General features: G+C 40.2%; 1 protein-coding gene across 1 annotated transcript; it reads right to left on the reverse strand.

The window, feature by feature from the left end:
- Positions 1-8411: 8411 nt before the first annotated feature.
- LOC142382836 (uncharacterized) lies at positions 8412-13359 on the reverse strand. Its single transcript, XM_075468961.1, has 5 exons — positions 13046-13359; positions 10678-11749; positions 10428-10582; positions 9520-9692; positions 8412-9056 (listed from the first exon to the last, which is right to left on the reverse strand). The coding sequence occupies exons 2-5, from the start codon at positions 11682-11684 to the stop codon at positions 8562-8564; spliced, it is 1830 nt and encodes a 609-aa protein (XP_075325076.1). The 5' UTR covers positions 11685-11749; positions 13046-13359; the 3' UTR covers positions 8412-8561.
- Positions 13360-13630: the final 271 nt, after the last annotated feature.

Raw genomic sequence — 13630 nt, forward strand, 5'->3', positions numbered from 1 at the left:
TATCAAATGTGGAAAAAGAAAAGTTTATTTTGGCAACATTTAAAAAAAAACTGACATTATCTGTCTTGGAAAACACTGCTGGTGGAAGACATGATACTGGCTGCTGAAAAGCTGGCAGAATTGGACCTTCCAACGTGACAGTGGCAGGAAGTATTCAGCTGAAGTCATCCAGAGATTAACAGAGAACACAAATCAACATTCTGGAATCTGGACTTCAGTTCCATCCAGAATCTGTGGTTGGAACCACAGAACAGAAGCCTTCAAACCTGCAGATCATCCCAGAATAAGGTCCAAATTCTCCAGTGGAGGCATGAAGAAAGCAGTCGTGAGAACCATAACATACAATTAATACATCAAAACGAACCTGGACGATAACATTTTGAGATGGACTGGGAACAGAGCGCCGTTGCTCTTTTTTACTCATCACAAAATCGTGATGTCATCACTGATGATGTCATCACTGATGTGACATCACAAGAGATCAGAGCGATTGTGATGTCAGAGATTTCAGAGAAACCAAAGTTTATATATAAGACCTCCTCGCTGCTTTTTCACAGTTCGTCAGTTCATCTGAAGAAACACGTCGAGTTTTTCAAGCCTCTTTGAAAGTCACAGCACAGTTTTTCACATCGCCTAAAACAAACACTTAATTACTACCTTCAATAGTAATTTTGACAAGCACTTAGTAACATCGCTTACTTATTATCTTAAAAAGTCATTTTGATTTTAAGTACTTAAAGACAAGCAAAATGAGTCAAACCAAGAAATCATCTCCACTTCAGTGGTGCGACATGGTGGATGAAGATTTGCCCGAGGAGTTCTACAACTTTACCATTACTTTTGGCAACGAAAGTAATGAGGAACCCACCACCAACCTGCTGGAAAAACAACCGTCCCAGGTCCCCGAGGATTCCCCGTCTCCTCAATCATCAAAGGACGAAGTGGAAGAAACATCCCAGGTCCCTGCTCCAGCTGTTCCTCCTCAGGTCTTGGAGGTCCAGCTCCTGCAGGATCATCACCAGGCCTCCGTAGTTCATCGCGTCAAGTGCAAGACTCCAGTTTCACAAACCGAGGGGATTCCATCTGACGCCTCTGCTGCCGACCGAGATTACGGATCAGAGAAATCCCACAACTCTTACCAGCAGAAGAATGACGAGATAAACTATCTCTACCATCAGATGGATATTCTAAAGGCAAAGCTGCAGAAGAAAAACTTATTTCTGACAAAAGAGACAGACAGAAGAGTCGCAGCAGAGAAGGCCCTCTTCAACACTAAGGAAAGGCTAATCATGACCGAGGAAAAGCTAAACAACCTGGATGCAAAGCTGCAGAAGAAAAACTTATTTCTGACAAAAGAGACAGACAGAAGAGTCGCAGCAGAGAAGGCCCTCTTCAACACTAAGGAAAGGCTAATCATGACCGAGGAAAAGCTAAACAACCTGGATGCAAAGCTGCAGAAGAAAAACTTCTTTCTGACAAAAGAGACAGACAGAAGAGTCGCAGCAGAGAGCGCCCTCTCCAAGACTGAGGAAAAGCTAAACAACCTGGAAAACTGTTTGACCTCTGAGCGTCATCTCCGCCAGAAGTGCGAGCAGGAGCTCAAACAGTGCAACCAAGTTATTGCAGAACTGAGTCAACCTTTGAAACCAGCAGTAGCAGAAACTGAATACCAGGCAGTTCTGAAAGAGGTCGAGAACCTGAATGAACAACTGAGAGAACAGACTGCCGCCAACATAAATCAGGTCGAGAACCTGAAAGAACAACTGAGAGAACAGACTGCCGCCAACATAAATCAGATCAAGAACCTGAAAGAACAACTGAGAGAACAGACTGCCGCCAACATTAATCTGGCCTCCAAACTAACATCACAGGAGGAGGCAACAAAGACTCAAGAGAAGAAGGTGGCAGATCTCATGAAGGCTGTTGTGCAATCTGTCATCAACAAGCCAGAAGAACAAAGAGAGCTGTACATCATCCCACAACTCCATTTAGATCAGATCATTGTTCCACCAAAGATCCCAACTGTAGAAGAGTCGGCTTCACAAGAAGTATTGAATCTAGAAGTGGAGAAAGTTACCGGAGCAGAACCACAAAAGATTCCTGACGAACCAAAGAAGAAAGTTGCACCAAAAGTTGCACCGAAGCCTCCGCGCATGAACAAGAAGACGCCAGAAATCATTGTGAAGAACAACGAGCCTGAAGACATCCAGGAGCAACAAGACACGGAGGACATTCCATCACTGATCGATGTCCAGGAACCAAAGATCTCCGAACCCGTGGAAGAGGAAACAGGACCAGAAGCGGCCTCTGCAGACAGACAGGAAGTGGTTCCATTAGACTTGGCTCATCAGGCTGGATCGGACACGGTGCCAGAACTGGTGAGTCAAGTCGAAGTGGAATTAGTCCAACAGTCAAAAGATGTCTCAGAGCTGCCCAAAGAAAATGTTTCCTCTGAAAACCAAATCCGAGAAAGACTCGTCATCGTCCTTGAAATGGAACCAGCCTCTCAACATCCAGAGGACTGTGAGCCATCAGCAGCCTTACATCCCACAGAAGACACAGCAGTTAGAGAACAACTCGTGGACCAATGTGAGCCCTCAGGAGGAAGACCAGAGGTGCCTTCAGCGTGGAGGAAGTTTAAGAAAATGATGACGCCAAAAACACCGCTGCCAGTAAAAAGAGAAAAACATCGAGAGAGGAAGAAAGAGCAGCGTTTAAGACTCGCAAACAAGAATCATCAACAGCTTGTCAACCTCAAATGAATATAGAACCTTCTCCATACATCATATTATAACATCAAAGATCCCAACTGTAGAAGAGTCGGCTTCAGAAGAAGTATGAATCTAGAAGTGGAGGAAGTTACCGAAACAGAACCACAAAAGATCCCTGACCAACCAAAGGAAAACGAGCCTGAAATCATCCAGGAGCAACAAGACACGGAGGACATTCCATCACCGATCGATGTCCAGGAACCAAAGATCTCCGAACCCGTGGAAGAGGAAACAGGAGCAGAAATGGCCTCTGCAGACAGACAGGAAGTGGTTCCATTAGACTTGGCTCATCAGGCTGGATCGGACACGGTGCCAGAACTGGTGAGTCAAGTCGAAATGGAACTAGTCCAACAGTCAAAAGATGTCTCAGAGCTGCCCAAAGGAAATGTTTCCTCTGAAACCCCCCCCCCCCCCCCCCCCCCCCTCCCTCCCCCATCACTGATCGATGTCCAGGAACCAAAGATCTCCGAACCCGTGGAAGAGGAAACAGGACCAGAAGCGGCCTCTGCAGACAGACAGGAAGTGGTTCCATTAGACTTGGCTCATCAGGCTGGATCGGACACGGTGCCAGAACTGGTGAGTCAAGTCGAAGTGGAATTAGTCCAACAGTCAAAAAATGTCTCAGAGCTGCCCAAAGGAAATGTTTCCTCTGACCCCCCCCCCCCCCCCCCCCCCCCCCTCCCCCCCCCCCCCCCCCCCCCCTCCCCCCCCCCTCCCCCCCTTTCTGTCTTCTCAAACCCCAGCTGGTCGAGGCGGATGGCCACCCTTCCTGAGTCTGGTTCTGCCAGAGGTTTCTTCCTGTTAAAAGGGAGTCGTTTCTCTCCACAGTCGCCTCAAGCATGCTCAGGACGGGAGATTGGACTGAAAAAGAAAAAGTTTTCAGTGCAATCTGTTGGTTTCCTTAGCTAGGAAATTGTTTTTGAATTGACTCTATATGAACGAATTGGATTATTTTGAAAATAATTATGATAACAATGAATTGAATTCCAATTGTCTTGAATTGGACTATATTATCTAAGTGCCTTGAAATGACATTTGTTATATTTGGCGCAATATAAATAAAAATTAATTGAATTGAATTGAATTGAAAATTGATATAAAACCTTCTCCATACATCATATTATAACATCAATAAAATATGATTCAAATTCATATAACTTTTGTTCATCTGCATCTTTTCATCCTGAACAACTGCCTGAAAGCATCAGTGCATTGTTCTCTCAGCTGTTAACAGCATTAATGTGTCATTCAGATAAGAACATGAAGATATGTTCCTTCACTAATCATCATTGCATTAATTTATGTGTTTAAATAGAATAAATTATAAAAAAAACTAAATTACACAATTACTGTTATCAAAATAAGGTTAAAAGGTGATTTTCTTTAAACAAATTGAAATATTGTTGATATCTGATGTGAAATTTGAATATAATTCTTGCTTGTTATTCATGTTTGTTATTCAAACATGAATAACATGACTTTTTTCATGGTTATTCTTGCCCTTTTATACATCTACGGTTTGTATTTACTGGTCAGATATGTCAGATTGCATTCTGGTTGTCTGGATTAGATTTAGATTTTAGAAATTAAACTTGTTACAAAGAGAAATCTATGAGGAAGCATGTTCCAGGAATCCAGACTATTCAATAAGAATAAAAATGTATTTGTGGATATTTAAAATTCATAACCCCACGCATGCCGGCAAAAGTTCTTCCAAGGACAAATAAGGTCATGGTCAAGGTCATGTTTATTTATATAGCACCTTATAACAGCCTGGGTTGACCAAAGTGCTTTACATAAATAAATAACAATAAAATCCAACAGATATGTTTAACAAAGAAATTCAGCAAAAGGTAAAAAAAATAATATGAAATGAGTATTTTAAAGGGCTGATTTGATGTTTATCTGCGCTGCACATCCAGCATCATCACTGAGAATGATCACTTTTTTGGTTTCGACAAGTGCAAACTAAGTTAAAGACATCTTAAGATGTCACTTCTACTCATAAAGAATGTTACTGTGGAAACATTGCACCTACGGTTCTGATAAGTTTTGACCATAAGGAATGATGTTAGAGGTCTCTATGTAAAGCAGTTTACACAGTAAATGTTAAAGCAGATGTCCATGGACACGCTGTACTGATTCAGAAGAAGTCCTGTAATGAAAAGTGTCACCTCTGAAGAAAAGTAAGTTCAGGGTGTGTGCACTTAGGAAACAGCACTTTAAGTATTTAGGTAACCGGCCAACTAGCCGGACTACTTTCTTCAACGCCAAAGAGCTGACTCGTTTTATTTATTTATTTTTTTTTTATTGGAATGGCAGGGCTTGGACTAGGATTGGGAAACACTGTACTAGACGGAGGTTTAATCAACCCATTTCTGTTGAGGTAATGACAGATGGCTCCGTGATGACTCTCCAGCAATATTTTAAAGTTGAACCAGCCCAGCACCTGGTTCAAGGTGCTAAATAAAGAACTGAATAGTTCCATAAATTAAGAAACTTAAACCTTCTAAGGGTCCCATGATGAATCCGAGAAGGTTGCAAAATGTAAATGTACTTTATTTATACAGCCCTTTACAGACAATCCTTACAATGTACCAAAGTGCTTTACAGCAGGTAATAAATAAAGAGAAGAATAAGTAAAAACAAATAAAAACAATAAAAGAACAGTGAAAGCAATAAAATATTATATAAATAAAATGACTAAGAAAGAAGGAAAAAAAGGCAATTGTAAAAACGTTTTCGTATTTATTCATATATTTGTGTTAAGTATTCAACCTCAAGCAGCAATTTAGGCAGAAACTAAATGAAAAGTCCTGAAGAGATAAGACTGTTTTGCCCACACCGGAGAGCTGCAGTGTCAGAGTGTGAGCAGCAGGGGGCAGAGTGCTCCTCCTGCTGCGCCTTTGTTGTGCCATCCCCGTCAGGCCCCTTGCTTTCCTGACTGATTTATGCACTGCTGATGTCACTGTATGTTTCCAGGAAACAAAAAAACCTGGGAAAGACGAAACTCCTCTCAGCTGTCAGTGTTATTAAAGCCGGGCTGCAGTGAAAAGGAAACAAAAAGTGTGTAAAACCCCTGAAAATAAAAGATGCGCTGTGTTTGTAAAATGATGCACCGAGCTGCCTCATGAGGGAACACATGACACTGCAGATAAAACATGGTGAATATGAAACCAAAGCTGCTGAAACGGTGTGGCATCCAGCAGACAACAGACCAGGTAAGAAGCCTCTCATAAACTGACTACAGTACGTGGGTTGTGTTTAGTTTGTTTAGAAGGTGTTTCATTTGGCGTGCTACTACTCGGATATCTGGATTTTACTCATGACTCAGCGTTTTCAGCATGCACCTCTGATCTCAACTCAAGATCCACCTGCTGGCTTTCTGTGGCGCTTTCAGCCTGATCTTCTTCAGTAGACAGATCTGTTAATGAGTGTATTCACAAATGATGCTCCCCTCATAAGCTTTTGGCAGAGTTTTCATCCGTTCTGGTTGGAAATGGAAGTTGCATTTACAAAAAATATACATATTATAATCTATTATTATTATCTTATTTGACATTTTTTCTGCAAAGAAGAGAAGTTGGAAAATTGGGTTTCACGAAAAGATAATACAATTTTAGAATATAATAAATATAATTTAGAGGAAGTATTATTAATTATCTTTAGCTGCTTTAGTACATTGAGTGAAATGAACTTCTGTGCTTTAAACTGAGCCTAATTCCAAAGGCAGCACTTTTACTGAACAGGCCACTTTGCTACAAGATGCAGATATATATACATGTATAACATGTATTACTTAATGATTATTTTAATGGGTTTTAAATTTCTTTCTTTTTTAATTTCTTTCTTTTATTTTTTTTATTCCTTTTTAATGGTTTTATTGCCTTCTTGTGATTTTATGTAGCTGTAAAGCACTTTGAATTGCCCTGTGTATGAATTGTGCTCTAGAAATAAAATTGCCTTGCCTTGCCTTGCCTTGCCTTGTCTTGCCTATATATATATATATATATATATATATATATATATATATATATATATATATATATATATATATATATATATATATATTCATTTCAACACTTTTAACAGACACAAATAGACTTGTATTAATGTTTATTAATATACCAATGGTCCCCCTTTGGTTTTTAGAAAAAAAAGTGAAACAGTCATGTACCTTGGTATAGAGAGTCGGTTAAATTACTTGTGTACAGTTCTTCAAAAATTGCAATATAATGTCTTCTTGGCTGTTTCTCTATAGAAAAGGTTTTTACATGAACTAACCCACAGCTTTGTTATGAAAATCGACACGAAGCCTATATGACAAATATTATCATCAGCTGCAGATAGGAGTACCGAGAGTGCTTTAGAAAAGCTATGAAATACAACAGGATTCACAGTAATGAAATACGCAGATAATAACACTGTAACTCAGACTCATAGTTAAATGTTTCAATTGGGGAAGTATTATTTCCTAAAACACATGTTCCTTGCCAAGGGCAACATGAGAAGATCAGCCAGGAAACAGTTAGCTTAGCTTAGCATGAAGACTAAAAGCATGGGAAAACAGCTAGCTTGGTCATGTTCAAAATTCATGAATCCCATTCTATCTGTGCTGTTAAAAATGAACAGAAACAGATGACAAAGAAGAAAAAAGGTTACCAAATCCTAGTATTATTCATTCATTCCACTTTCAAAATGAAACAAAACTCCAACGAACCATCCTCCATTTTCTGGTTCTGTGCTCAAAAACCGCTCTAAATCTATTTTTTTTTTTTTATCCAGAAGTTATCTCTACTTTGTGTACTCTGTGCTGTCTACTCGTCCAAAGCTGTGTTGAACTCTTTTGATGATCAGATTGAATACATATACAATGCTAATTTCCTTCTTTTCTTTTTTGTTTGTTTTATTTGGAAAGAATGGAATGAGCGGATAAACAAATTGTAACTCAGAGTTTCTTGTCTATGAGGTGGACTTATGGTGTATTTTGACCATTTTCGATAGACTTCATGCTAAGCTGAGCTAATTGCCTTTTAGTTGCCTCCAAACTTTTGACTTCAGCTTAAGAGTATGAAAGTGTTGAGGGGTGTTGGGAGAGTGTGCTATAGCCCTAAAATCCCTTAATGCTTAGTTTATAATTGTTTAGGATCTCGCACGGCAGCGACTGCCAAAATTGACATCACAATACCTGGAGCCCTAAACACTTTGGTGTTATTAAGACAGGTCATGCGGCTCTACATTTTTGTTATCTAGTTATGCTCTATGAGGGACACAGTTGAAAAATAGGAAGACCTGCAGGGAAAAGTGTGATAAGTCTGTCCCTACGGGCCTTTCTCAAATAAGAAAGGCTACTCACAAAGTCAATCTAACATTTGATGTTGTGGTCATTTAAAGCTAAATCTAATTTTCACCATTGAGCAAATATAACATAGATTTAGGGACAAGTCAAACTTGTTTGTATGAGTCATATGTAGGTCTACTCCAGTAATCAAATGTTTACAAGTGGACAAATGTTGTACCTGGTTCAAAATGGATGTTCTACATTCTTAGAGTCAATGGGCTGAATCCATTTAACATTTGGAAAAAATGTCACGGAACACATTACTGTAATATACATATCAATCTCTCAGAAAGAAATGGAAGGAATCCATCCAAAAAAAAAAATATTTAAATTAACTCAAAAAATTATTCTAAAAGTAATTCAAGAAATTTGCTAACATTACACTAGTTCATGATGCACATGCTCCACAACTGGAGATTGTTGGTCATATGTCATATGTCCACCTGTCGCTACTTACTGTGATGAAACCTGGCAGTTGATCGGTCATCATTCTCCTGGCTGTTGGCCAACGGGGGACTAAACAGAGGCGCAGTCACTGAGGTTGAATTAGAGACTGAATTGATGTGAGTGCTGGTGCCTACTGCCATCGAAGCTGTGGCTGCTGGGTAGAACTGGACATCAACAGCAACTGTTGTGAGGCCCAAAGAGAGGTGGTGAGTGAGCAGCAGGGGAGGGTTGCCATGTGAGATGTTGAGGCTGTGGTGGATGGGCGCGACTAATGGCTCAGTAGTTTGTAACGTTACAGAGGAATGGAGAGTCTCCTCACGTCTGGATGCTGGGGTTGGGGAAGGAGAAGGGGAGGGTAAAGATGATGGAGGAGGCAAAGTGTCCGGGCATGGGCTATGGTTGTCTCCTCTGTTACTGGTCCAGTCCTCTGTGCATTGCAGCTGGACGCTGGGTTGAGACGAACTGCAGCCCCTCTCTTCCTCAAAGGATGGGTCAATCTGGAAGTAGAGCACAACTCTTGGTAGTAACAATTATTGCTTAACCAAAGCATAGGATAAATCTATGAAATACTGATGATACCACAAGGTACAATGCCATGATATTTCATACACAACAACCTATTGGTAAAGAGAAGAATTATAGGATAACTGACATTATTACTATTTTATGAAAATCCCATTAAACATGTAGGGCCCTGGATTTGGGCCCCCGAAAATATCTAAAAAATCTTCAAACCAGGGCTGTTACCATAGGAACGAATTCCAAATAATGGAATATTGTCATTCCTGAAGCTAATTTGAAAAACTAATTTTAGGAGATACATGTTCTATGTCTTTTTGTTTATTGTGTTTTTTATTTAGATACATATGATGTCAATGTGCATGTAAGTCTAAGTCAAAGTCAAAATCCCCTTCAAATTAACATAAATATCATGTTGATGTGTTTTGGAACTTTTAAGACCTTTGTGTCAACAATGGGCTCAGGATAGGTTTCCACAGTGACTGAGTGGTTGTCCAGAGTGGGTTGTGTGAGCTGTCGCAGCTCCTCAAACGTGGGCTCCAGCTGCACCGTGACCAAGCTGGGTCCTGGAGGTCTGGCTCGGGTGTCTGATGTGTTGGGGCTTTGCTCAATCACTGAAACACAGTCATCGTCCTCAAAAGCTCTGTGTAAGACACACAGCAATCTTGTTTTTAATGGGGAAAAAAAGTGTTGTATATTCTTTTTTTGTGGTGTGTGGTGTTGTTTGTATTCACCTGTTTGTGCGTCCTGCAGATTGACGTTCAGCATTTGTTACTGGGACACCTAGATTCCACTGAGCTGTCAAGGACATCTGATTTAGCTTTAGGAAACAGGTTTTAAGGCTGAATACACTCTTTTTATATGGAAGAGTTGCATGAGGACATTAACGATATATTTGATATGAAGTTAGCTTGGCAAAATTATGCTACTTTAGCCAAATTGGTTTGGCTTGACTAAATTATCTTCATATCTAATATGAAGCTGGTTTACCCTTGCTTGGCAAAATTAAACTAGTTTAGCCCAGCAAGTTTAGCTTGACTAAATTAGCTTCATATTCAATATGAAGCTACTTTAGCTGAGCTTGACAAAATTAAGCAGTATTAGCCAAGCTGGTTTAGTTTTGCTAAATTAAATTTAATTAACTTCGTAGTCAAGATGAAGCTAGTTTAGCTTAGCATGGCAAAAAGAAACAGGGGGAATCAGGTAGCTAGATTTTAACATCTCAGATAAACATTACATTTAACAGTGTCTCTAAACCTCATTAATTATCATGTGACGCCTTATTAGTTTGAACCATACAAATGGTCTTCAGATTTTCAGATCGTTAGTGTGCTAAGAACTTCCCTGACCTGCTCGACTTGTTGGTACAGTTTCATTCTTCTGGACCACTGAATAGAAGGCAACAGTGATGAAGATGAAGGCCAAAGATGCACCCACTCCCACCACAATGGGAATGTCATGCTTCTCCAGCATAGGCAACCATGACGGCGACTGCTGTGTCAGTCTGGAGCACACAAGACAAACAAAATGTGGCCTCTTGAACACACTGTACAAACTCTTTATAGTTATAAATAATACCATCTTTTGTGTTTTACCTACTTGGGATCATTGCTTGTCATAGGCGACTGGGAGGTGTTCCTCTTTAGCCAGTCTGTCAGCTTTGTGTTGTTGAGTGGTTTCTCTGTCTGTGTAGCATTTAGCTGATCAGACCTGTTGACTGGACGGATGACCTCACTGTCCAACACTGAGGAGCCAGAATCTTGAAGACTAACAATTGTTGAGGAAAGCTGTGGATATTGCAGTGATCCAGGTTTTGAAGGTTGACCATGAAATTGGGATGGCTGAGCCTTAGTGACTGAAGAAGGAGGCAGCAAGGATGGACGAAACGTTGAAAGCTCAAGTTGAAACTTTGGTAAAAAATTTAAGGTGAAGGATTTGTGAGGAGGAGTCTGAGATGCTTGGTGGAGAGTTGATGAGGGCTGCAAATGAATTTGTTTGACTTGAGGAATCAAGGATTGGTCATGGTGGGAAAAAGGTGTATTTGTTACCAGATATGACTCAGCTTGTGAAGTTACTGTGAGGGTGAACCAGTCTGAATGTCTCATTTTAGTTGTGATGACAGGACTTTGTGTTGGAGTTGGTGGATATGAATCAAACTTGAGGAATCCAAACGGTCCACCCACTCTGAGCTTTGATGATGGCTGAGACTCAGTCTTCTCTGTGATTTCACTCTCTAGAGACTCAGCATTGGTGTTAGAGCGCAGAGAAACAGGCTCTGGAAACGATTCTTTAGCGACTTGATGCTGAAATTGTGCACTTGGGGATGTTAATGTCTGACTTTCAGTGAGTTCATACTGAAGGTTTAAACCCAAAACTTCCCTGGTAATTACTGAGGTTGGGCTACGTGTTACTAGTGGTTGACTATTTGAAATAAGAAGGGGATCTCTTATTAGTAGCAGTTTGGTGTGGTCATCTACAGACTGGAAGTTTGGATGGGGAGGAGGTGGTAATATTGGAGGCTGCATCTGTGTGATTAATGGCTGAGTTGGATTGGTTGTTTGCTGATTCAGGTGGTGCGGTAAAAAATGCAGTGACCTTGATGGCATCTTAAGCTCAGCAGTGGCTATCCTTGAAAAGGTTGGTGATGTAGTTGTACTGCTGAAGATGGAGCCTGCAAATTATGTTTGAAAAAGATTAATGTCCTATGTTCTGTCATATGTCCAACACAATTTTATTTTATTTGTTATTCTATAGAAAAATATGATTTTTTACAACTTAGATAATTAACTTGCGTTTCTCATGGTGATAGAAATCAATCAGTTTTCTCTTGAAATGACTCTTATTTTCTTAAGGTAAGGGATGTTTGTGAAAAAGTTTCAATTGTGTGGCTGGATCATTTGCTCTAATCAGATTTCAGCTTCGCATATTGTTTCCATGACTGTTGGAAAGGATCTGTATGTCAATGTAAATCTAGACATGCATATTATTTAGTTTGCTGAGGGTTATGGTTTAGAAGCAGATAATATTGCCAAAAAGTAAGAATGGAAATCTGCGCACCTCTGCTTTTGAGTGAACATACAAAAAAAATCCGAATTAACGCAACAAAATTAATTCTTAATTCTCTCATGAAAACAAGAAAAGGCAACTTGTGATCTCAGAATGTTATCAAAGATTATTATAAACAATATGTTTCCTGTTCTGCGATGGACTGGCAGCCTGTCAAGGGTGTAACCCGCATCTCGCCCATTGACAGCTGGGATAGGCTCCAGCCCGCCCGCGACCCGATCGACGGATTCAGCGGTATAGATAATGGATGGATGGATGTTTCCTGTTAACGTGTATTATCTTTTCTTTAACTAAATGTTTATTTTGCACCATGAAAACTCTGTCACATCGTGACACTCATGACACAGTCATGTTGCTTATCCCCAAGAGAAGTCACTACTGCTGCATGGCAAATTTTTCAGAAGAGTTTATGACATATATTGACATTCCACCATGGACATCTAGTCTGGAAAACTACTGAGGTAACAACAGCAGTCTAATTTGCTTTGTTACTCTCATATACCAAATTTGCCTTTGAAGATTTAGCCGACTACACTCATCCTTGATTGGAGAGCTTATATCATCAAAACTATCAAATGCAAACAAATTTGCCCTGCCATAATCATTTTCTTGGTTCACTTATTGTGACAACACTGCCACCACGAGGTCAAATAAGAAACTACAACATTCACTCTAATTTCATTTGATCCATCCATCCATCCATCTTCTATACCCTCTTAATCCAATTAAGGCTTGCCATTGTGCAAGAGGGGGCGTACGCCCTGAACGGGACGTCAGTCCACCACAGAGCCACACAGAGACAAACAACCATGCATGCTCGCACCCTCTCAGGTGAATTTAGAATCCCTAGTTAACCTCACATGCATGTTTTAAGGTGGTGGGAGGGAGCCGGAGTACGTACGTATTGTTTCCTTATGCTGTGCCTGCACATCTGGAGGAACTGTTGTTTTAAAGTTCCGCACAGCTGGGAAACCAGCAGTGCTTTGCCAACATTAGTGCTCTAGAAAATATTAAAACAAAGGTTGTTATTTCAAGACGCATTTGACACCACCAGAAATGACTTAAGCCACAAAACAAGTATTAAGCAGGTGATAGGCCACAAATATCAGAGCAGTGATGTTACCCACCAATTTCACTACATATTAAAGAGTACACAGAATAATACACAGCTTCTACATAAACTTACACAGAAAAACTGAATTCACAGTCTGCACAATGATCTTAGGAACAAAACAGTGTTGTCACAAAAGTCACAGCAGAGAGTTTCACCACATCATTACTCACAGCAGACAAAACCTTGCTTGTCTGCGTGTCTCTATCAGCTGGATGATCCTCGGCTTAAGGCAAAGAACAGCATGAAAGAGAATCAGCAAGAAAAAGAAGCCCATGCAGGTATGGTCAAAAGCCTCTTGTTTTATGATTATGATGTGTGATGTAAAATATTAGCTCAGTTAGGACCAGTAATAAAGTTGTTACACCAAGTATT

The sequence above is a fragment of the Odontesthes bonariensis genome, chromosome 6 (assembly GCF_027942865.1).
Source record: "Odontesthes bonariensis isolate fOdoBon6 chromosome 6, fOdoBon6.hap1, whole genome shotgun sequence".
Classification (NCBI taxonomy): Eukaryota; Metazoa; Chordata; class Actinopteri; order Atheriniformes; family Atherinopsidae; genus Odontesthes; species Odontesthes bonariensis.

Coding starts and splice junctions, on each gene's coding strand:
- LOC142382836 (XM_075468961.1), bottom strand. CDS start 11,684: ATGCCATCAAGGTCACTGCATTTTTTACCGCACCACCTGAATCAGCAA. Junction 10,583..10,677: donor ATGACAAGCAATGATCCCAA/GTAGGTAAAACA, acceptor TGTGTGCTCCAG/ACTGACACAGCAGTCGCCGT. Junction 9,057..9,519: donor AGCCCATTGTTGACACAAAG/GTCTTAAAAGTT, acceptor CTCTACTTCCAG/ATTGACCCATCCTTTGAGGA.